The 25,257-nt window shown below is 47.0% G+C and overlaps 1 protein-coding gene across 2 annotated transcripts in view; it reads right to left on the bottom strand.

The window, feature by feature from the left end:
- The window catches only part of UBA6 (ubiquitin like modifier activating enzyme 6), a 1,035,692-nt gene that overhangs the window by 957,687 nt on the left and 52,748 nt on the right, over window positions 1-25,257 (bottom strand). For both annotated transcript variants that reach the window (XM_086961917.1, XM_086961916.1), the window contains exon 4: window positions 1,428-1,456. In XM_086961917.1, the coding sequence (XP_086818043.1) occupies window positions 1,428-1,456 (29 nt within the window). The remainder of the gene's footprint in view (window positions 1-1,427; window positions 1,457-25,257) is intronic.

Raw genomic sequence — 25,257 nt, 5'->3', positions numbered from 1 at the left:
TGCAGTTGTCCAGACAGCTCCCATACAAATAAAATACCTGAGATAGTGTCATACCTTTGGAAGGCCTACAATATTATTTTTGCGTTGGTGGCATGAGCAAGTAATTTCTGAGTATCCTTAACTCCTTGGATGTCATAAAATGTGGAAATACAACAAACTCCCCACCCCTCAACAGTGTTGTCAGACTCAAAAACAAGGTGTTCAGGGAGTCTTAGAAGCTATGTACCTTCGAGGTAAACCGTAAGAGCTTTCTGGACACTTCCTTACTCTGCAAAATCTCTTCAACCTTAGAAGCATGGTTTTAAGAACAAAGACCAGTAGGACAAAGTATTGATTTAAAGTTTTGTTCTTCAGAAGGTAAATTCTGTCATTCCAACCTTGTCCATGTGGGAGATTACATGAGGCTCTTCAGAACAGATAACCTGTTATTCTTCAATCTTTCTGGCAAATGTGATTGGTAGCACATGCACGGTTTTCCAAGCCAGCAAAACGATGTCACACAAGACCATCAAGTCAATTGATTTATGAACGAGCAAGGCCAACTACAGATGCAAATCTTTTTGCTGGGTAGGGTCTACATCAGAGTGTGTAAGGAGGTTCCCCTCAAAATGTTGCCTGCATACCTTCATACTGACAGGAAAACTGACTGACAGGATATGGTTACAGAAATCAGCTGTTTCCCCTGTTGAACCAGCAGGTGAAGCATCAGAAAGGGGATCTCAATCTGCTGTCCCCTAGACATATAAACTTTAGGCCTTGAGCATTGTTTTCTGTGGCAAAAATCTATTCTATGGAATCCCAGGCTCCACTGATAGGCCTTAGGAAATCCTTGATATATTTCCCCAATCATTTGAAACATGTTGAAGCCTGAGGAGGAAATCTGCACAAAATCAAAGGATTCTGCTCTTTTGACTGGATACCAATTCTACAACAAAGATTATGCAAAAAAGCTGAAGTCCACCAGCGCAAAGTAGAGATAGGTTACAGGAGTATGGTCACAGAGACAAGGGGTACAGGAACAGAATGCAACTTCTGTAATAGAAGCCCAGAGCTTTAGTTACAAGAAACGCGAGTGTGGGGCAGAAATTACCCCAATAAGCAGATCTTGTAGTACATAACAAAGAAACAAGTATGTTACACAAAAAATATATGTATATTTCCGGTACTTAAATTAAAATAATGTATTAAACATTGAAGCTAACACTGGACTAAGTAGGTATACAGTTGTACAGTAATTTAAATATCATGGCATCAATCACCCATGATGGTCCTTTCTATCCAGGTGTAATTCCGGTGATCAAGTAACAGAGGCAAACAAATAATTATCTGTAATTTAATTATCATATAAGGGCAGAATTTAGATTAAGAATAGCACCAATAAATACAAACCAATTACAATTTCAGGAACATAAACAAACTAGACTCACCTTTATTCCAGCAAGTACAATATTCTTAGCTAAAAGGAACAAAAATATGTGTTTCAGGACCACAAAGTGACAGAAGGTACAAACAAACAGTGACGCCAAGACTAGAGGCATATTCTGTTTAATGTTAGAATATTTTTTGACAATTCTTAATTTAGAATATTACATGTATATTCTCATGATTTATGCATTATATATGACAAGAGAAAGAACAGCAACAACTCTTGAAGACAAAACTAGCTATGCAGCCTGAGAGGACAGTTGTGCATGGGCTCAAAGGGAGTACGCATCAAAAACGTCAGGACTAAGTTACGGTCCACTGAGACATGGAGAAAGGTGAAGGAGGAAACACATGTTGCAAAACTTTCAAGAACCTTTGGTACAATAGGCGATTTGAAGCGGGATGGCTGGTCAGACAACCACAGAAAGGCTGAAATAGCAGAACGGTAGCCCTTTAAGGTGTCCAGAGCAGAGCCCTACTAGGCAAGGGGAAGGATAAAAAGAAGGACCTGAGAGAGGGGAGCAGAAATAGGATCAACCTGCTTCTCAGCAAACCATGCAACAAACTTGCCCTAAAGGCAGGTGTATACCGTTTTGGAGGAGGGATGCCTGGCTGCCAAAATAACATTGTAGACTTCGGGCAGAAGATGGAAAGCTTGCAACTGTCATAGCTTCATCTCCACGCATGTAGGCAGAGTTGACAGGGTCAGTGGAGAACCCTCCACTGCTGCTGCAACAAAAGATTCTGCTGAAGAGGCAGCCTGATCGGAGAATCAATGGCCATGCTCATCAGCTCAGGATACCAAACCCTCCAAGCCCAGTCCAGAGCCACAAGGATGACGTGGGACGGGCCGTTCCCAATCTGCTCGAGAACACTGGGTAGGAGTGGTATGGGCAGAAAGGTGTACAGGAGGCCTGAGCTTCACTCAAGGCGAAAAGCATCTGCAAGCGAGAGCCACCTTGGAAAATCCAAAGCGCAGAAGTGCTGACGTTGCACGTTCTCTGCGATGGCAAACAGACCTAACCATGGGTCTCCCCATTGCTGAAATAGACCTTGCACCAGCTCCTGGTAGAGACACTATTTGTAATCTGCTAGGCATCTTGGACTGAGTTCATCCACCCTGGCGTAAAGAGAGTCCACCAGGAGTTCAACCACCAGGGATATGTCCTGAGGTTCCAGTCATGTCCAGAGATGCAGGGCCTTTTGACTAAGGGTCCACGACCACACCCACCCTGTTTTGTGCAGTACCACATGGCAGTGATGTTGAACAACTTTGCTGGCCTTCCTAGAAGCCTCTGATCTTCACCTATCCCAGCTGGCCACCAATCCCACGAGTGACGCATCTGTCACCACTGTGAGTTGGGGAAAGGCGAGTGGTCGGCCGCTGACCTAATCGCAGTTCTTTAACCACCACTTTTGAAGTTCCCACCGAGATCTGGACCATGTCAGAGATATTTCCCTGATGCTGTGCCCACTGAAACTTCAGGTCCCACTGCAGAGCCTGCATATACCAGTGGGCATGTGTCACAAGCAGGATACACGAGGTGATGAGTCTGAGCTGCCTCAGTTATTCTCTCCGAAATCCAGGATAGAGGCTGAAACATCGGTATCATAGCCTGAAAATCCTGGGCTCACGTCCGGGAGAATAGGCACAAAACAGCAGCGTGTCCAGAACAGATCCGAGTAAAGGGAGCGTCTGAGAGGGAGTCAGATGCGACTTCCCCTTATTGATAGTGAAGCCCAGCGAATGCAGGAGGTCTGCCATGGTCTGGAGGTGGGAGACGACAGCTTGGGGTGAGCCCGTCTTCAACAGCCAGTTGGCTAAAAGGGGAAGACTTGCACCCCTGATCTCCATAGATGAGCTGCATCCACCACCATCACCTTGGTGAAACCCAAGAGGTGCTTGTTAGGTCAAAAGGAAGCACTGAAAGTGCACATGGACCACCTTGAACCGCAGGTAACGGCTGTGAGCAGGCAGGACGAGAATATGGAAATATGCATCCTGCAAGGCAAACGCTTCCATCCAGTCTCCCAGATCCAGGGCAGACAGGACTTGAGCAAATGTGAGCATTTTGAACTTCTCCTTTTTTTGGGAAAATCTTTTTATTTAACCAACATCGGCATAGTAGCATATAACAATTAGCTTGATATCAATGTATGCATGACATTTAGAGGCAACATCGTTACACATTACACTTACAGTAAGGACCATTCAAGGAGGAAACAAATCGTCATGTTCAATACTCTGTGCGGGAGCACAAATATTTCCTCGATAGGAGTTCCATGGTGACCATATGCGGTACCATTTTTTGGCACAGCCACGAGGAGTATACACTGTCTTTTCTCTAAACATACACCAGTCCACACTAGAATCCCATGCCTCAAGAGTAGGGGGAGTTGTTGCTCCCCAAGGCTGAGCAATGTTTCGTTTGGCGAGCATTAAACTCAAAGTGGCCCATTGCATCTGATGGATAGTGAGGTCGGTCAGTTCCCATATATTTAACAAGCATCTGCGTGCTTCAGGGTAGATGGCAACAAAAAGGACAGCCCTCATCACAGCGTGTAGTTCCCTGCAATAGGTTTGAATGAGTGTACATTCCCATATAGTGTGCAAGAAGCTACCAGTCTGGCCACAACGTCTGCAACAGTCACCTGTTTCCGCTCTCCCCATCTGTACTAGTCGGGGGCCGGTCATATATATCCTGTGCAGGATTTTAAGCTGAACTAGTCGTAACCGAGCTGGAATGGCCACCACCCAAGGAGATGTTCTCGCCTCCTGCCAGTCCTCGTCATCCATTTCTAAGCCATTTGCCTTCCACTTTTGTCGCAGTGCTGAAAGGGGATCTTCCATGTTGTGTATTAATTTATTATAAATCAATGAAATGGTCTTATCTGAAATGTGGCCATCCAGTATTCTGTCCTCTAGCAGGGACGTCTCGGGAAGTGATGTGCCCCTCGGGATAAGGAAGTATAGTGCATGGCTGACCTGTCTGTAACGGAAAAACTCTGTATCAGCTAACTCATGGTGAACTTCTCCTTCTTGAGGAAGAAATTGAGAGGGTGCAGATCTAAGATAGGACTAAGGGCTCCATCCTTCTTGAGAACCAGAAAGTAGCAGTAATAGCAACCACAACCTACTTCTGGCATTGACACTTTCTCTATGGCTCCCTTGGCCAAGAAAGCCTTCACTTCCTGGTGGAGCAAGGTAAGATGGTCCTCTGTTAGCCTGCGGCATGGGTGAAGGGGGGTAGCCCCTTTGGACAATTTGAAGAACCCATCGGTATGATGTTACAGACCTCCAGTGGGGCAGGTGATGGAGTATCCTGCCGCCCACTGGGTGCCCATTATGTTAAGAGGACTAACTAAAGGGATTTGGAGGCTGCTGGTGCCGGGGGTGATTGACTGGCTCAACCTTTGGCTGCCCAACCCACGAGGTCTGTGGATACTGCATCCTCAGCTATGGAGAGGCTGGGAAGCTTGTGTGCCATGGTGGCTCGGCATGTAAAGATGCAGCTGGAAAGCCCCCTTTCATTGCCACGAAAGGAGAGAAAGGCAGACAGAGGTTGGAGAGGGGCAATGGAAAGGACCAAGGACTTGGCTGCAGCTCTGCTGTCCTTAAAGCGTTCCTGAGTCCGTCCGAAGAGACGAGAGTCATCAAAGGAAATGTCTATAAGCAATGCTTGGAAATGCCCTAAAAAGCCAGTTCACAGCTTGGTGCCATAAGGCCACCATTGATTAAATCATTCTGCCTAGTGAGTCGGTGATAACTAGTCCACATCTGATTGTGAACTTAGCTGCATCTCTCCATTCAGCAACAGCTTAGGAAAGCAAGGCCTGGCCTTCTCCGGAACCATGGGAAGCACCTGTACAACCGAACCCCACTGAGCATGGTAATAATGGCCCAAAAGGCACGCAGTATTCACAGACCGCAAAGCCAGGCTGGTGAAGAAAATATTTTCTTGCCTAAGGTGTCCAGCCTTTTGGATTCCCAATCCGGTGGGGTGGTAGGGAATGCATCATGATTTATATGGTAAGTAGAGGCTAGGGTGTTGGGTGAGGAAGTTGGGGTCACCTGTGCAGGGCGGTGGTGGTGGGCAATTATCCTGTTCACAGGATCCCCTGTGCTGGACTCAAATCAAGTCCCATGCAGAACGTCAGTAATGGTTTCATTAAATGGGAGGAGCTGTTCTGAGGGGGTCACTCTGAGCTGAAGCACATTCTTCAAGACATTTGTCTTGACTGCCACTGAGGGCAGGCTAAGGTTCATGACATCGGCCACCTTTCGCACTACCAAAGCAAATGGCACTCCCTCCTCCATAGCCACTGTAGGAGGACATAGCATGCAATATCTGGGTAAGTGTGCAGTCCATTGACATCCGCAAAGTCCTCACACCAGTCGATGTTGAGATAGATCAGCTGGTATTCTTTAGGGTCTAGCGACCCCTCCCAATCCTCCCAGAGTCCAAAGCCATAGGAATAGGTCTCAGGCTCTGGTCTGGAAGGCATGGCTCCATTTAACGCCGGAGCAGTGTCAGGTTGGGGATCCGAACAGAGGGTGCTGGCAGTGCCGGGGAAGGTCGAGATGGTATGAACAGCACCAGTCTGGATCCATCTGTGGATCTAAGGGGCCAGACTGGTGCCAGGTCGGACCCACTGGCAGAGAACCAGTAAGGGTTCCTCCCAAACCCACGGGGCCCAAGGGCCTGCTGGTGGGGACGGACCACTCAAATATGAGGCTCATGACCTCATAAAACTCCCGAAGTGAGCTGGGGTTGCTCCAGATCCCAGAACCTCGAGGAGACATGGAGCCGACCTAGGCTCTACCGAAGAGCCCAGCCTCGCATGCCGACACTCCCTTGTCTCCTCTGAAGACCAAGATGGATGGGGCGAAGTAAAAGACTTCTTGCTCTTCTTTTGCTTGTCAGACTTATCTGAATGGCCCGATGACTTAACGTGTGAAGAGAACCTTGGGCTCAGTGACGATCTCAGGACTTTCCTCTTGATTGGGATGGAGACCTTTGCAGCGTCTCATCTCGAGTGGTAGGGGCTTGAGGGACCGCTCCCCTATAGGCCTTGTGGTGCATGGCACAACAATCGGGGCAGGTCTTAGCATTGTGGTCACGCTCCAGGCACAGGCGGCAAACAAAGTACTGGTCTGTCATTGTGCTAATGCATAAATAGTCTTTATTATTATATGGGATTAGAGTAGAGATAAGTGGTATACAAAGAAATCATTTTATTTGAATCTAACATCTTGTCTTTTTGACTTCTCTATTAGTTCGTATTTGGGCCTTAAAAGAGAGCTAAGGCTGACACTCATGTGACACTCATCCGCATGTGCAGTAGAGACCACTCCGGAGTCATGAGCTCAAGTCTTGGAACCCGATCAAGGACACCATTATGTCATACTCAAAGGCACACTACGGGAAGCAAGATCGCGAAATAATCGAGTAGGTAATAGAATTAGAAAGGAGATCCCGGAAGAATCGAGGAGGGAATTAGCATAAGAGAGGGGTGAGTCGCAGGCGTCGAATGCAGAAGAGGCTACCTGTCCTGTCATGAACCTATCACCTGAATTTAATAAGGGGTCCATAACTCTTGGCCAGAGGGGACCGATCTCGCACCATCCTACTTAAATTTAACTATTTCGCTCTATCCTCTCTTTCTTAGGTACTGGTCATTGAAAATGTATAGTTAATTTAGATAAATAAATTCTTACCTCTTCAAAAATGATGGCGTTAACACTGTAATTGGTCTTTGATTTACTAAAAGAAAATTCTGATAAAACCTTTAAACCTTATACGAGTCTGTGGCTATTAATGAACAGAACAGGTAAACGCAATGTCATCAGTACCAAACAAAATCAAATAATATAGATCCATTTGTAAAGAAAAAGGGCTTAGTATTAATAGGCTTAAGGCTGAGAGGTAAACAGACATATAGATTTAGCCCCAAAAATGATCCCCAGTAGGGTTTCATGGACCAGATTGTGTGTGTGTGGTTCATGGGCCCGAATGAGTATTTAGTGATAATTGTCCGCAGGTTGGTGTCAACAGCAATCAGAGTCTAATCTAGACCCATGACGTCAGACAACCTCGCTTTCCGTATATAGCCAAATATTTGATAGTGATTCTGGGGAGTAATCTGGAAGCAGGACAGAGAACTAAACTCTGGAGACATATGCTCTTTGTAAAGACGTATACTATAGTCTATCCAATCTTGTACAGCAATCAGATTTACTTTTGAAGCTGCAATTTACGGATTCAATAAGCCAAAAGCATCTGGTGTTTGTTATTTTGTGAAGCATGGTGAAGATGATACCAGTTCCGCTCCTACTGTCTTTTCCCCCTAACTGCCCGTACCCCGTTATGATTCTTCCTGAAGGGTTTTAATATTCGTATAAGAACTGAGGAGAATATGAGAAACTGTCTGCGTATCTGTTACCAGTTGGAATCCTTCAACTCTCGGCGGAGGCTTGTTGGATAGTCAAATTGCACAAAGGCAGACGTAATTGATTCATACAAAGAAATATGGTCATCGGCACAGATGTGAAATGATACAATGTCAAAAGAGGTAACTAAATTATTAAAAAACATAATATTGCGAAGATTTGTGTGTAGTCTTGCACTTTTCATTTAAACATCTATTAATCCTTCACCAGTTTCCGGGGAACGATCAGATGTGTTTTAGTGGGCATAACAATTACTGTCCGAAGGCAGACATGATGAGGGCGGGTCACATTTACAATCTCTATTTCTGAAACATGATCGAATACCAAACAGGTTATTATATAATTTACAATAGAGAAACCCGTCTGGCCAAAACATGTAGCCACAGATGAAATATCGGAAGCCTTTCTTCCAATCATAATTATAGCACCTTAAGGCTTCAATACCGCCAGTAAAGGATATCCGTGTTTATTTGCTCTGCCGCCATCTGGAAACCAGGGTTCCAGAATATTCTAACTTTATTCCAATTCAGTATTTCCAATATCTTGCATTTCTTTGTTAGAAACCTTGACATTTAAATCCCTGGAGATGACCTAAAGAGTTTTTTTTCTGTCAACTGTTAAGTTTATCAACTCAAATATATTAGTATGGATATAATTATACTGCTGACCTATGGTATTATAAATTTTGAACAGAAGCAGGGAGTAGCCACGTAATTCCTTTCTGCAAAATCAATCCTCAGGCATAGAAGATAGCTGATATGACATGGAATGAGAACAGTAATCCAGTCACAACCAATTGACAAGAGAATAGCAATGCCACCTTTTGCATGACCACAATTAGAAAGAGAGGCCGGGCAATGAAAACCATAATAGGATGCCACAGTAAAGACAGCAGCAGTCCAGGTTACCTTGAGACAGATTATAGGTGCATTTTGTGACCTCCAAAAATATTTCTGAATTATTCAGCACAGCCATCAGCATTACTTTACTATTAAATACAATGGACTTGCTTTTTTAATATTACTGGTGTACAATGTCTAAGTAATGGACAACATTTTATCAAGTTTCTGAAGATTCCACAACTGGCTGTCCAGCATTGACATTATTCCTGTTTTTAAATTAATATATTATATACTGTTCATGAAATATAATAAAAATGTATCCTATAACTAAACAAACTTATATATTAATTGACCGGGGGGGCGCTAGAGATCCCACGGCAAGATGGCCGCACTATAGTGCAGCTCGGCCGGCTGTGAGCAAACAATGCATTATAATCCTGCTTCAAAGCCAGAGAAACAGCGTGAAATTGTGTGGAGAGCCCCTGGAAATACCGAGGGCGCATGAAGAAGCCAAAAAGATTTGCCAAAATCAGCACCCTGGTGTCATAGAGCGAGGCATTCTGAGACGGCTGGACTAATGGCGGCCGTCCCGTAGCGACCGCGACGGGAATCAGGCCTGCGGAGGTAAGCGGCAACCAAGCTGCTCTACGGCGCTCTCGGCACCCGCAACATCGCACCACAGTACTGGGGCGGGCTGACCTGAGCGGAGACGGATCAACACCCGACGGAGGCTGCCGAGATAGCGGCCGAGGCTCCAACACACTGGTGATGCTGGCAGAAGTAAGTTGTGCGACACCCTGCCCTGGCCTCTACACCTTGCATAACACCCCAACACGGGTCTGAGCCCTGAACACCCCCCGTATTGGCGCCCCCGCTTACCGCCACGGCCTGGGAGAGGATTAGAGACGACCGGCCAGAATTGGTAACAAAGAGGTCCCAGGCCCTGACACATCCACCCAGGCCTGCGGCGTGAAACCTACTGTGGCCCAGAATCCAGCAGTACAGTTGCTGCTGGCAGAGGACTTCACTCCACATTGGCGACTGCTGTGTGGGGCACAGCGCGATAAGTGCCGCACGACAGAGTCTGTGCTCTAACAAGCGCACAATCACAGGTGCGGTGGCTTTAACCCCCAGTGTTGTGATCTGGAACGCCGGGGGCCACCCCCATCAGAGCGCGAAGGCACAGGCAAGAGCAGGGCTCATGTAAGCTGATGGGCCTAGACCCGAGAGGGCCTAAAGACCGGGTTTGCAGTACGCCACCCACCCATTGTTATAGGTGGTAGCAGAATTGCCCAACAGCCCCAAGCTGCACACAACAGCGCTGGAGGCGGCGTCTGGGGCCCAAGACACTGTTGTTAGCAGGGCAATTGGAAGAACTATACACTGCCAAAAGCGGCACACCGGCCAGCAAAACCAGCCCGCACATTGCAGAGTGTGACCTGCGGCGGCAGGGCCAACCGGGCTCGGTTACAGTGGGCCACCAGTTCAGGGTGGTCAGATCAATTGGAGAGGTCCCCCCCTTCAAGGTGGATACCTTCACAAGTTGCACCAACGTCCTACACCACTCATTACCAGAGGAGGCAGAGGAGGGAGAAAAACAAGCGTGCCACCCTGCACGCCATAAGCGTTGAGGTTCACATGCTCCCAGCACAGGGCAGAAAGTAAGTGAGGGACACACAGTGGCTGGCCACAACTCAGGAGCTGCAGGAACACAGCAGCATAGGGGTACGAAGAATCGGCTCAACTGTAGGCTGCAGAATAACATCGCCGTGGGAGCCACATAATCACAAGGGAGCCTGATAACATTGTCTGGAACAGACTCACAGAAGCACATTCGACCCCCACGGGAGCTGCTTCTCACGCAGTAGATACCAGCAGCATGTTCAGGTGGGATAACCAGACAAAATTCAACCTGTGAATCGAAAAAAGTCACCCCCGCTATTGGCAACACATCGTCCAGCATGGACGAACAAGGCACTAGTCTGGACACACTCGCAGCCACTCTAGTGGCGGTGCAACAAAGTCTGTTGACCATCGATGGCAAGATTTGAAGGACTGGGCTATTCTAAGGCCCAGCGGTGCCAGGGAACAACACCTGAAACCTTCGTGTGTTACCTGTTCCGGCGTACAAAACACAGAGACACGGGACATTTCCTGCGGCGTCAAATATCAGCGTTTATTTACTGCAGGGATAAAGAAATCGCAAGAAGTACACAACGTGTAGTTTCTGAGAGACTGCTTCAAATTGCAAAAGTGGATCGCTCCTTTTATACACGTTTTCGTCATTGCACAACATGGCGAACAAAAGATTACAACTCAGTTCCCACAGTAAACTTCAAAAGGGTTGTTTTCATGTCTTCAGAAGCCCGGAACATAATTACAGTAGCATCGCTGGTTCCCAACGGTAAAAGCACGTTATCCCACCATTAAGTACATTCCATTCTGGCTGTAAACGAGTTAAGAGAAGGGACAGAAACAGGTGCAAAGGAAGCACAAGGACGAACAACAGATTGGAAAAGAGTGTAGGGGGGCAATATCGGAAGCATGATTGCAGGATCAAAGGATTCGTGCTTAATGCATGCACGACTGAAACAATAGACCGGCACGGCAGGATAAACCCCGAGCGGAGCCATCTGCCTTTGCAGTGTCATCCCTCTCGTCATAAAGACATCCTCAAAAGAACACGTGTCTTCCGCAAGAGCTTGGGACTCCCAGGGTCACGAAGCGGACAGTGTCCGTTCGCTGACTACTTGAGGGCAAGAAACAAAATGGATGCCGTATCTAAAATGGAACCCGTGGGTTCAGATGGAGAAACCCACGAATAAGACGAACGGTTCAGGCCAGCGTAGCGAAAACGCATACACCCACTAAACTCGTCATTTGCGGTTCGTAGATACCAAACTCGTCCATATTCGAACAAGTCCAAAACGTCATTACAATTCTCACGGAACCTCAGACGCTCCTTTTGCCCTCATGTAGGCAAGCACTAGTCGATATCAGAATCGATCTCGATATTCATCAAATCAATCAGATGTTGTTGCAACATTATTCTATCCATCAATGCCTCCTTGGTAACAGATGGCCGTCTTATACACGTTGTAGCACAAAGGCCACATAAGGCAGGACCACACTGTACACAAAGACAACACGTGAATAGAAACACTACAACAACCCCAATGATCATCAGAATCTTCCAACCCCACGTCGACATCAGGCCCCAAAACCATCCTAGTAGCGTCCAATCACCTACGTCCACGTGTATGGACTCGGAGATCTTATGCAACTTCGAGATGGCTTGATATACAGTTGGAGCGTTATCAGGGATGAAAATGCAACAGCTCGAATGGATCACCTTGCACACACCACCTCTATCTGCAAGGACAACGTCTAGAACCATACGGTTCTGCAACGTCATTAGTCTATCCGCCTGAAGCTCTGCTGTTAGATTACCAAGAGCACTTGCAGTTATATTAGCAGTCGATTCTACCACTCGAGTCAACTGTCTCAGGTTCCTACTATTAACCATAGGTCTCCAAAACGGCAGGAAACCCTTAAAGAAGTCTCCTGCTTCTTGACCGGCAGTGTCCTCTTTGCTAATAACGCCTCTCACAACTCTAGTCTTGTGATAGTCCGAGGCAACTGTAAAAGTCGGTGGCAAAAGATTCACAATATAACAGATGCCCGAGAAGTCACGGGGCAACCATGTATATGCGCGGTCGTAACATACAAAGTATGTACCCTTGGCAGTCAGGAAAACAGGGGAAGAGAGCATTGGTAAAACATACGTTTCAGTGCAAGCACTCTCCCCAAGATGAGCTCTTGGACTTCGACCACGACCACAACATTATTCTATCCATCAATGCCTCCTTGGTAACAGATGACCGTCTTATACACGTTGTAGCACAAAGGCCACATAAGGCAGGACCACACTGTACACAAAGACAACACGTGAATAGAAACGCTACAACAACCCCAATGATCATCAGAATCTTCCAACCCCACGTCGACATCAGGCCCCAAAACCATCCTAGTAGCGTCCAATCACCTACGTCCACGTGTATGGACTCGGAGATCTTATGCAACTTCGAGATGGCTTGATATACAGTTGGAGCGTTATCAGGGATGAAAATGCAACAGCTCGAATGGATCACCTTGCACACACCACCTCTATCTGCAAGGACAACGTCTAGAACCATACGGTTCTGCAACGTCATTAGTCTATCCGCCTGAAGCTCTGCTGTTAGATTACCAAGAGCACTTGCAGTTATATTAGCAGTCGATTCTACCACTCGAGTCAACTGTCTCAGGTTCTTACTATTAACCATAGGTCCCCAAAACGGCAGGAAACCCTTAAAGAAGTCTCCTGCTTCTTGACCGGCAGTGTCCTCTTTGCTAATAACGCCTCTCACAACTCTAGTCTTATGATAGCCCGAGGCAACTGTAAAAGTCGGTGGCAAAAGATTCACAATATAACAGATGCCCGAGAAGTCACGGGGCAACCATGTATATGCGCGGTCGTAACATACAAAGTATGTACCCTTGGCAGTCAGGAAAACAGGGGAAGAGAGCATTGGTAAAACATACGTTTCAGTGCAAGCACTCTCCCCAAGATGAGCTCTTGGACTTCGACCACGACCTTGCAAGCAGAAATTACCGAGGTGGGGTACGATCCAGATCGGAGACGAGCTCTTAAGTTGTCTATCACCCACTGACATACTATACTCAGCCTCACTCAGATCCTTGTATGCTCGCACCTCTTCCTCTGGAATAAGCGATGCATCAAAAATATCTCTATCTAAGTCAGCAATCGCTATTGCCAAAGACTTGTGGTACGCGCCGGGACCAAAGTTTGCAGAGCGTGGCTCTCGGTGGGGGTAGGAATCTAGTGCGCTACGGAACATAGTTTTGAGTGCTCGAGCTGACCCCTGGGAGCTATACGGAAGAACCAAATACGGAATACCCCTATCCATGGTATGTGGCATTAACCCACACACCCAACAGTTAGTAGTATTCATCACCAACTGATGTTGATGTAGGAGCTGAACAAAGGAGTTATTCATGAATTCCGCACGTCTAACCTGTTCATGTTGGGGCAGAGGATGAAAGGAATGTGGAGAAACAGTGGGAATAGAGTTCAGTTCAGGAGAAGAAGAAGTAGGTGAAGTGGAAGGTAATAACGACTGTATTCCAAAATACACTCCACCCACCAATAGTGTAGAAACAGTCAGAAACAGCAGGAATACCTGAAACAGAAAGCATTTTGTTCGTACAACCCTATGTAATTTCGATCTTTGAGCCGACATCCTCTCTACTTCCGACAACTTTGAGAATTCCATCCTCTAAAAACCGTCCGTAACGTTCTTAACGCACTTAGTTCTGAGTAGCGATTATCAATTCCCAGGAGTTCCCAGGAATCGACAAAAGTAACTGACCTAGTGTCAGGAACCTGCTAAACAGAAGGAAGTACCCGCACGGCCCTACGGTCAACCCAGATGAAAGGTTTTCTTAATCACACATTCAATTTTAATACAAATCTCCTAGCTGTGGAAGAAAACATACGTAGAAAGAACTCAAGAATAATAGAGGATGCAATTGTTCATAATGTTCATGGCAACAGTAAGGGGGTAATATGAATTCAAAAGGGAAAAACAAAAAGGATTTCTTTTATTAGTCTTTGTTACGAGAACGAAGAAAATATCGATTTTTCCCAGGTCGAGTCTGCTCTTCAAATAATTGTTCAGTTTGTGAGACAGCGTTCAATCGATCAGATGACAGTTCAAGTCTCGAATTCTCCAATGCTGATGGTTCAACAGATGTATCTGGCTGCAAAGTATCGTTTCCTACAGGTTGAGCATCACTGAACGGCACGAAGCGTGCTGGGGTCTCTGTTTCCGTTGCGGCAATACCAGTCCTCACCCAAGAATCTGCTGGCAAAGGGATCGGAACCCTTTTGGTGTGGGTGGCATGCACCCAAATCTTTTGGCCTTCCAATCGAACTGCAGTCCTTGTAGCCAGCAGGACTTGGAACGGACCCACAAATCTCGGCTCCAAGTTTCGTTTTCTACCAAAATTACGGGTGACAACCCAGTCACCCGGTTGGAGCCGATGTCCAGGACCCTCTGTCTGTGCCGGTAGTGCTTCAAAGACCTGTTGATGAATTAACCTCAGTTTAGCAGTCAGATCATGAAGATAATCAATTAACATTGGATACTCAAGACTATCAAAGGCCTTAGGCCTCGGAACCCCCCAAATGTTCGCAGGACGGCCGAACACAATCTCATATGGGCTAAGCCCTACTCGAGAGTGTACAGTCGCCCTGGTCGACAAGAGAGCCAAAGGCAAGGCATCAGGCCATGACAGACCAGTCGTAGCTTGAATCTTCGCAAGTTTCAGTTTCAGAGTACCATTGTACCTTTCAACCAAACCCGCTGACTGGGGATGATTGGCGCTATGGAATTTTTGTCGAATTCCAAGGCCGTTACACACACTCTTCATCACACTCCCCACAAACTCACTTCCGTTATCCGACCATACAATCCGTGGCAATCCATACCGAGGAAAGTATTCTTTCAGCAGGACTTTCGCTGTGGACAGGGCAGTATTATCTTTGAGAGGGTAGGCCTCAATCCATCTGGAGAACGCACAAACCACAACTAAAACATATTTCAGGTTATTGCATCTCTCCATATGGATGAAGTCCAGTTGGATAACCTCAAAGGGACATGTAGGAGGAGCAAAATGGCCTGGAGGAGTGGGAGTGCCCTTGCCAGGATTATACATCAAACACACCATACAATTCTTAACCACTCTCTCAGCACATTTAGCAATACCATCATTCTTCCATATAGGGGACAACAACTTACATATACCTTTCGCGCTAATATGTGACGAGCCGTGCGCCATAGTCACAACGGCTAGCACATATGCATCCGGTAACATCCACCTCTGACATTCCGACAAATCAACCCAACACCCATGGGCATCTAACCTTCCCGTGCTTTCTTTCCACTTAGTCTTTTCAGTTTCAGTGGCCTCATTCTGAATCGCTTTCACGCTCTCAACAGTGTCCTCACACATACCAGTCTCTACCGGCCACCTTACTGAACTCGTAACATACATTCGGGTTGCAAGATTCTTAGCTGTCTCTTTAGCAATCTCATCCGCAAACGCATTACCCCGACCAACATCATCCGTAACTTTTCGATGCGCGCTGCATTTAATGATTGCCACCTGCTTAGGCAATGTGAGTGCTTCCAAAAGATCGTTCACGAGTTGTCCGTGTTGGATCTTCGTACCATGCGATGTCATAAATCCTCTTTCTCTCCACAGTCGACCAAAGCTATGTGCAACGCCAAAGGCATATTGACTATCTGTAAACACATTCACTCGCTTTCCCTTAGACAAAACACACGCCCTCGTCAATGCAATCAACTCTGCCGCTTGCGCGGAATTCTGACTCAATCTCGCAGTTTCCACAACCGTACTCAAAGTCACCACAGCATACGCAGTCGTCACATCACCATTCGGCAACTTAAAACATGAACCATCAACATACAAAGTACCATCGGGGTCTGCCAATGGAGTATTTTTTAGGTCAACATGACCCTTCGTTTCCTCCTCAGTTCGTAAATAACAATCATGTGGTGGTACATCATCTGATTCCATATTAGTCGGCAACAATGTTGCCGGGTTCAGTACATTACAGCGCTTGATTTGTATATGACTTGCCAAAAGCGTCAACTCGTAACCAGACAACCTTGGGCTTGTCAAGTGTTGAGTTTTTGTACGGTTCAAAAGAGTGTCAACTGCATGCGGAACCATCACCGTAAGCATATTATCCATGACCAATCCTGCAGATTGCCGGATGGACACCGCAGCCGCCGCTGTCGCTCTTAGACAACTCGGCAATGCTCTTGCTACTGGGTCCAAGGTCGAGGAAAAATATGCACATGGACGCTGCTTACCGCCAAATTGTTGCGTCAAAAAACTCAACGCACAACCCTCTCTCTCGTGAACGTATAGTGTAAACGGCTTACTGTAGTCAGGAGTACTTAACACAGGAGCCGAACACAACGCATCACGCAATTCAGAAAAACTTTTCTGACACTCTTCAGTCCATGGCAAAGGAGTTGGAACATCCTTGCACGTGAGGGCTACCAATGGCTTCGCTAGCAATGAAAAATTTGGAATCCATTGCCTGCAGTATGACGTGATACCTAAAAAGGCACGCACATCTCTCTGAGTTGTAGGCACAGTCATTCGAGCGATCGCTGCAATTCTTTCTGGGGTCAACCTTCTTCCCTCCTTTGACAATAAGTGACCTAGATAGGTTACTTCTTGACAACAATATTGCAACTTAGAAGGTGACACCTTGTGGTGTAAGTCACAGAGATGCTGTAACAGCGATACTGTAGCAGTTTTGCAAATTTCTTTAGTGTCAGCAGCCACCAATAAGTCATCAACGTATTGAATCAAGGCCGCACCAGCCGGTAACACAAACGCATCAAGTTGACTCTTCAGAGCTTGGCTGTAGAACGATGGACTCTCACAGTAGCCCTGAGGAGCGCGTTTGAACCTGAAGCTACGACCACCTAATGAGAAGCCGAATAGATCTCTGCTTTCCTCAGCAATCGGAATGCTAAAGAAAGCATTCTTCAAATCGATCACTGAGAACCAAGAGGCAGAGGCTGGAATCAGAGTCAGTAAAGCCGTAATGTCAGGCACCACAGGAAATTGTGAAATCACAATTTTATTGACCTCCCGTAAATCAATGACAAAACGGTACACAGGGGGCTTGGATGGATCAGTTCATTTCAAAATAGGCAACACAGGACTATTACACACATTTCCCCGAGTTTCTTCGATGACATCTTTATCGATCAAATCGTAAGTGATCGCTAATAGCACTCGCTCACCATCAAGAGAGATACGATACTGGGGAATACGTGGTAATCGCACATTCGATTTCAATTGGACAACATAGGGTGATATGTCCAACAGGCCCACATCATTGGGACCTGTTGCCCACAAAGACTTAGGAAGAGAACTCAATTCCGGTGGGAGCTTATCAGATGACAAGTACATAGGAGAGATCACTCTCTGACACAATGTAAGCTCCACTCCCGCAGGAGAACAGTACAGGGTCGCATATAACCGTTTTAACAAATCCAGGCCCAAAAGATTCTCACCACAACCAGTAGTCAAAATCAAAGGAGCTTCCAGCTCACGAGGCCCAATTGTAAGGGGCAAAGGGCTAGAAACCGGATTTCTAACGGGGGCGCCAGAGAATCCAACGGAAACATTCGTAAAGCCAGACAAAGGTGCGCCAGGGAGTTTCGAATGCATGATGGAACTTTTCGCTGCACCAGTGTCCAACAGAAAAGGCTCAACTACGCCCGATGTGGCAACTGCGACGTAAGGCCCTCTCTGATCAACCGGAACTGATACTACTCCCTCTCTTTGTCTATGGCTGTCCTAGTAATTACCATCAGCATCGATATCATGCTCGACGTAACAGTCGTCCACATGATACTGTGCAGATCTGCCTGACGATGAATTGCGCTGATCAAAGCAATTGTTCGAATCTGATGAAGTAGTAGAACGCTCATTCTGATTTTGAGTAACACCACGACCTCTACCACGTGAAGCCTGTTGAGGACCACTACGACCTCCTCGGGCCGAAACACCATTGTTTCGGTCACGCAAAACTGGACAATTAAACTTCAGATGGCTCTCACCCCTACAATAAGCGCATTGATTATAACCAAGCATAGATCTCGGTGTAGAGGAGTCAGTACGCGACTGCGACCTAAAAGACTGATTGCGATCGATTTTGCTGCTGTGCATCGGTTTGATTCGAGCGCGGAGGATACGCTTGCTGCAACAGAACTTTAGTTTTAAGATCCTTCGTTTTCTTATCCGCACAATCATTTTCCTCCTTCTCTCTATTTTCGTAATATTGAGCCGTGGCCAATATTTGAGCAGTGGTAGAAACAGCCCACAAACTTTCGGAATTTTTCAATTTGTTGCTTAGTTCAGGCAACAAATTCGATACAAATTTATCAACAAACAGGCGCTGACCTCCCTCAGTGCTCATGTTCTGACCACTATGATCGATAAATGCCTCCTCAAATCTGGTAAAGAAATCGGAGACACTCTCGTCCTTCTTTTGCTTGCACGCAGACAGTTTATCCCAGTTAACTCTCATCGCTGGCATAAGTGTTTTCATGAGCGTAATAATTCTTTGGGGAAGATTCGCGATTAACTGTTCAGGCTTAGCTCCACCAACCTGAAGTCCATCAGCTGCTACAAGAGCAGCCCAATCACCGCCTAACTCAGCTGCGTGATTCTCTTGACGGATTTTTGCCCAAATCGGTTGCGGTACTACGTTACCAAACAACATGTCAATATCGGCAAGGTTCATAACAGTAGCATCCACAAGTTGGGATAACTCCTTATAATAACCTGACGGGTTTTTCCGGGGGTCAGGCAAAGATTGTTTCACCTGTAAAACTTCTGAACGCTTCCATGGGAGGTGTATCCAGACTCTCTGGAAATGTGGCAAAATTGCAGGGTTAGCTTGAGCATCACCTAGCATCCATACTGGGGGAACTTCTCGCATAGGATATTGACCAGGCTGTGTCATCCACTCCTCAGTTTCGTCTTTAAACAATGCTCGAGGTTGTACTGTAGATCGAAAGGAGAGGAGACGCTCTAAAGCACGTCGAACATTACTACCCACAATCATACCACTAGAAAACTGATTCCGGAGTTCAGTCATTTCAGGTGGGACATTGTCTACCTCATCATTATCCCATTCCTCTCGTAGGGATTTGCACATTTCCTCGAACACAAATCTTTGCGTAGGCACATTGAACTGAGAGAACGTATCAAAAACTACACGCAAAGTATATTTAGCAGGATGTCTAATCCATTTACGCGTCATTTTCACTAACGTATCACTTTCCCTACCACCTGGAATTTGACATCGTCTTTGAGAGACATCAGAAACATCGAACCCAAGGATCGGTCCAAATGGAGAATAAAGAGTAGCAACAGCATTAGGTATGCGACTACGAACAGACGGAGAAGAGGAGAGAAGTACAGGGGCAACAACATTAGGGGTAAACGTAGGAACAGTAGGAGTAGTCAAGACAGCAGGAGTAGTAGTAACAATAGGCTGAGAAGGCACAGGCAAAGGAGCAGTAGGAAGAAGAGCGGGTAAAGGGACAGGGACAATTTGAGGAACAAGAGGATTCGGAGGAACAGGACCAACGACAGGCTGACCAGCAGCTGCCGGAACAACAGGTTGAGGAACAGGCGGAACCACGGGGGCTGTAGTATCCTGTGCGTATGGAGGTGGTGATTTCAGTAGATAGGACAACAAAGGGTCCTCTACCGCTTCGTCTCCCTTCTTATCGGAACTCGACGGTAAAACAGGATAACATTTATCCACCGCCATGTGTTGCAGTCTTGCAAAAACTTCCTTTTCCTTCTCTTCTTTGTCTCGCTGGAACTGCTCTGCATTTCTCATCAAAGTAATGATACCTTCCCTCTTATTTTTCTTGATCTGTTTAATTTCTTTCTGCTTGGCCTCTTTTCGCCATAACCGAAAGGAATCAAACATGGCCGGCCTAGATTTCTTTTTAAACAACTTTGCCTCGAGATAATCCAAAATAGCAGTTTCGAAACTACCATGAGGTGGCCAACTAAGGACACCATCATCTTTAGTGTAGCGGATCCAATAATCATCATATATGATATGACCTACTCCATGGCGACTATAGAGCTCATAGATCGGAGTTCCAACTGGAGGTATCGGACATGAGTCCTCCAATCGGGAATTCGCACCGCAATATTTAAAGCAACCAAACAAAGAACTACGGCCAGGCATCGTGCACACTAACCGAGTTTACAAACTTCAAGGGTTATCGAATTACGATGTCCTCGCAAAAATGCAAGACCCTCGGTTTTTGGCAATTGCAATCGTCAAATAAAAACCCAACAACTAAGAACTAATAACTAAGAACCACAAATGCAATGGAACCATGCAAACAACCAAGTTTCAACAACAACGACTAAGGACTCTGGGAGCGACCCACAAAATACTTAACTGAAAGAGCAATGGCGTCACCAGGAAGGCCCGTCTATTGTCTCGCCGTACAAAGGACTACGCCAGGCGCCAAAACAGGTCGACAGTCAGGGCATCAGTCCGTCGCAGCCGTCAGGAGGCGGGAATCTTCGCGGGAAAAGTCTTCGGACCACTTATTTCGACAACAGGATCGATGAAGCGGGGTGCACCTTCCCTCGGAGATTTCACACGAAGTTCCTCACGATCGTCGGGCTTTGGACCGGTACCGCTGATGCCGCCCCACGTTGGGCGCCAACTGAAGGACTGGGCTATTCTAAGGCCCAGCGGTGCCAGGGGACAACACCTGAAACCTTTGTGGGTTACCTGTTCCGGCATACAAAACACAGAGACACGGGACACTTCCTGCGGCGTCAAAGATCAGCGTTTATTTACTGCAGGGATACAGAAATCGCAAGAAGTACACAACGTGTAGTTTCTGAGAGACTGCTTCAAATTGCAAAAGTGGATCACTCCTTTTATACACGTTTTCGTCATTGCACAACATGGCAAACAAAAGATTACAACTCAGTTCCCACAGTAAATTTCAAAAGGGTCGTTTTCATGTCTTCAGAAGCCCGGAACATAATTACAGTAGCATCGCTGGTTCCCAACTGTAAAAGCACGTTATCCCACCATTAAGTACATTCCATTCTGGCTGTAAACGAGTTAAGAGAAGGGACAGAAACAGGTGCAAAGGAAGCACAAGGACGAAAAACAGATTGGAAAAGAGTGTAGGGGGGCAATATCGGAAGCATGATTGCAGGATCAAAGGATTTGTGCTTAATGCATGCACAACAGAAACAATAGACCGGCACGGCAGGATGAGCCCCGAGCGGTGCCACCTGCCTTTGCAGTGTCATCCCCCTCGTCATAAAGACATCCTCAAAAGAACACGTGTCTTCCGCAAGAGCTTGGGAATCCCAGGGTCACGAAGCGGACAGTGTCCGTTCGCTGACTACTTGAGGGCAAGAAACAAAATGGATGCCGTATCTAAAATGGAACCCGTGGGTTCAGATGGAGAAACCCACGAATAAGACAAACGGTTCAGGCCAGCGTAGCGAAAACGTATACACCCACTAAACTTGTCATTTGCGGTTCGTATGTATGTATGTATATGTATGTATAGGCATTTATATAGCGCACTACTTACCCGGAGGGTCCCAAGGCGCTTCGACTGCTGCGAAACCCTTCCTGGCTTCCCTGAGAGATGGTCCCTTAATGGGTATCTCCAGGGTGAGACCAGGCATCCCCGGCGGTCTGGTGGGGCCGTTAGTGAAGATGAGGCAAGCTAATGCCCAGAGTTGCCGAGTGTGATCGCTGATCAGAGTGGGCACCGAGGCGAGAGAATTATCGAGTCCGTTGACCCTGGTCCAGAAACCTGCCGCGCCGGGAATCGAACCCTGGTCCCGGGCCGTCCTCTGCTCTCGGGTCTGCCGCCTCTAACCAGTGAGCCACACTACTTCACCGTAGATACCAAACTCGTCCATATTCGAACAAGTCCAAAACGTCATTACGATTCTCACGGAACCTCAGATTGACCACCTAAATTTCCGCATAGATCGCATAGCCACCAAATTAGACCAACAGGCGAACCGGATCACAGACATGGAAGCCCGTTTTTCAACAACGGAGGACGCCGCGCAAGAACTATAAACGAAAACCCTCAACATGAAGAAGGTGATGGACATAATACAGGCTAAGAACGAGGAGTTAGAGGAACGCTCCAGGCGCAACAACGTCTAAAAATACGGGGCTCATGGAGCAATACGTCAAAACACTACTGAACAATATTTTTGGAGCGGAAGAACTATCTCCCATGCTAATAATCGAACGAGCGCATCTCACTCTTACGCCTCGACCACCACCGTGGTCACAACCACGTCCGATTGTGGCCAGACTCTTAAACTACAGGGACCGCGCTACAGTCTTAAGGTTAGCAAGCAAATGGGTACCATCATCCACCAAGGAAACACGCTGCAATTTTTCCCTGATTTCACCATGGCGGTGCAGACGGCCAGACGCGAGTACCAACAAGTCAAGAACCGACAGCAGAAGGCCTACATCAAATATGCCATGCTCTATCCGGCCCCCCTCAAAATAATGCACAAAGGAAAAGACAAGATATTCGCCACTCCGAAGGCGGCCAAGGCCTATACCAACTTCTATTGAAAGGGGATCGGCAAAGTCACCACTCAAGCGATGAAGATTGATACCACCTTCTGCCGTACCGCCATGCGAGCCAAGACCCCCAGTACGACTCCACCATTAAAAGAACTGAAACATCTACACCATCACGTCTCAGCTGTACTACCTACCTGCATACAGCACTGGCTGGTACAGTTTGCCACACAGGGCTCACGGCCCACCCACTAACCAACAGGGGAGTAAGATGGGACTCTGGCGCACCCCATCCATGGGTAAGCCCCAAACTGTTGTATACTCAGTTGTTCATAGTAAAGAGAATGTATTAGACATTTTTCAGGGTACATTGGTACAGGGGACATTCTCCAGCATAGTTGGGATGCGGGAGTGGGAGGAGGAGGGGGGGGGGGGGGGGGGGGGCGAGACTGTTAGTTTTGTATGTTTATGTTTTTCATTTTATGCTTATGAGTCGCACAGCAACAGTATTGTGAGAGCAGTTGTTCTAACACAGATCTTATATGGGGGGGGGCGACCTAAATATAACACTAAACTCGGAGTAAGACAGGTCACTGAACACGACAGAGCACCACAAACAGGCCGCAAAGGAGGTATGGGCATGCATGGACGAGTTTGACCTGGTGGACGCATTGCGACTCCGCCGCCCGGACACAAGAGAGGGCACATAGGCATCTACCATACACACCAGCTAGTTCAGGTTGGACTATTGGCTGGTCACAACACGCGCCAATGGATCGTTGACGGACGTCAGACACCTCCCACGGACGCTCTCCAAACACAAACATGTGTTACTGGTAGTGGACATACCCACATACACACCACCTCAATACATATGGCGTTTTAATGCCAAGTCCATGCTGGACTCAGTTTACAGCGACACTATAAGGGAGGCAGTGGAGGAATACTTTCAGATCAATGTGGGGTCGGTCGAGGACCCGGGAATAGTATGGGAAGCATTCAAAGCCACTATCCAGGGGAAATGCATCAGCACCAGTGCAGGAATACTGAAGGATATAAGCTCCAAACTACAGAACATAGAGGCGAACATCAAAATGTTAGAGGCAGACTATGAGACCATGCATCACGCGGATGTCCTAGGTCACATCAAGGAACAACTCACGCTATACAACAAATTTGCAGAAGATGAACTTAAACACTTGACAAGGAGGCACACCGCTAGGGTCCATGGTGAGGGTGGCCATTCAGGACATACCCTAGCCCAGATAATACAAATGAGAAGCACACAACACACAGTAATGCAAATACCTGAAATAGCGGATGACCCATTTCGATAACGCAGGTATCTCCTCCACTTTTGCTGCAGCCTATAGTAGCATGTATACATCGACAGGGGGCACAGACATGGCAGAATTGACGGTGTACCTAGCGGTTGTAGCCCTGGCATGGCTGTCTGATGGCCAGAGAGAATATTTAACTCAACCAGTGACAGTCCCGGAGGTTCAAGAGGCGATCAGATCGCTGCCGAATGGCAAAGCGCCAGGTCTTGACGGACTCACAAACGAGTTCTACAAAGCATATAGCGATCTGATCAACCCGCACCTCTTGGTCATGTACGATGACGCATATGAGAAGCAGATTCTCCCTCCCACACTTAGAGAAGCGCTAATCATCACGCTCCTTACGCCTGACAAAACACCAGACAGATGGGACTCATACCGCCCGCTGTCTCTTTTCAATACCGACGCCAAAATACTGGACAAGGTGATGGCCGCCACACTGACACCACTAATGTCTTCAATTGTACTCCTGGATCAATCGGGATTCATCCCAGACCGCTCGACCGCACCATATTCGCATCCAACATGTCTTAATACCGGAGTTGGATGCGGCGGCTGTCCTTTTAGACGGGCCAAAGCCTTTGATTCGGTGGAGTGGGGCTATCTCTTTGCCATAATGCAGAGGATGAGTATGCTGGGTATGTTCCTGAACTGGATAAAACTCCTCTACACAGACCCAGTGGCCAGAATTAAAGTGAATGGGCAGGTACCAGAACTGGTGCAGATTAGACGTGGAACAAGGCAGGGCTGCCTGCTCTCCCCACTGCTCTTCACTATAGCATTAGAACCCCTGCCCTGTAAAATTCAACAAAAGTATGTGGACGCAGCACTCAGAGTTCACCAACGCCAAATAAGGATATCTCTCTACGTTTACGACATGGTGCTCTATGTGACAGAACCGCAAAATAACTTGTCGAGACTCTTGAGAGAGTATATCCAATTTGAGGGGTT

The sequence above is a fragment of the Lissotriton vulgaris genome, chromosome 3_1 (genome assembly GCF_964263255.1).
Source record: "Lissotriton vulgaris chromosome 3_1, aLisVul1.2, whole genome shotgun sequence".
NCBI lineage: Eukaryota > Metazoa > Chordata > Amphibia > Caudata > Salamandridae > Lissotriton > Lissotriton vulgaris.
The sequence above is the reverse complement of the archived record's forward strand: the minus strand, read 5'-3'. Positions and strand labels throughout refer to the sequence as shown.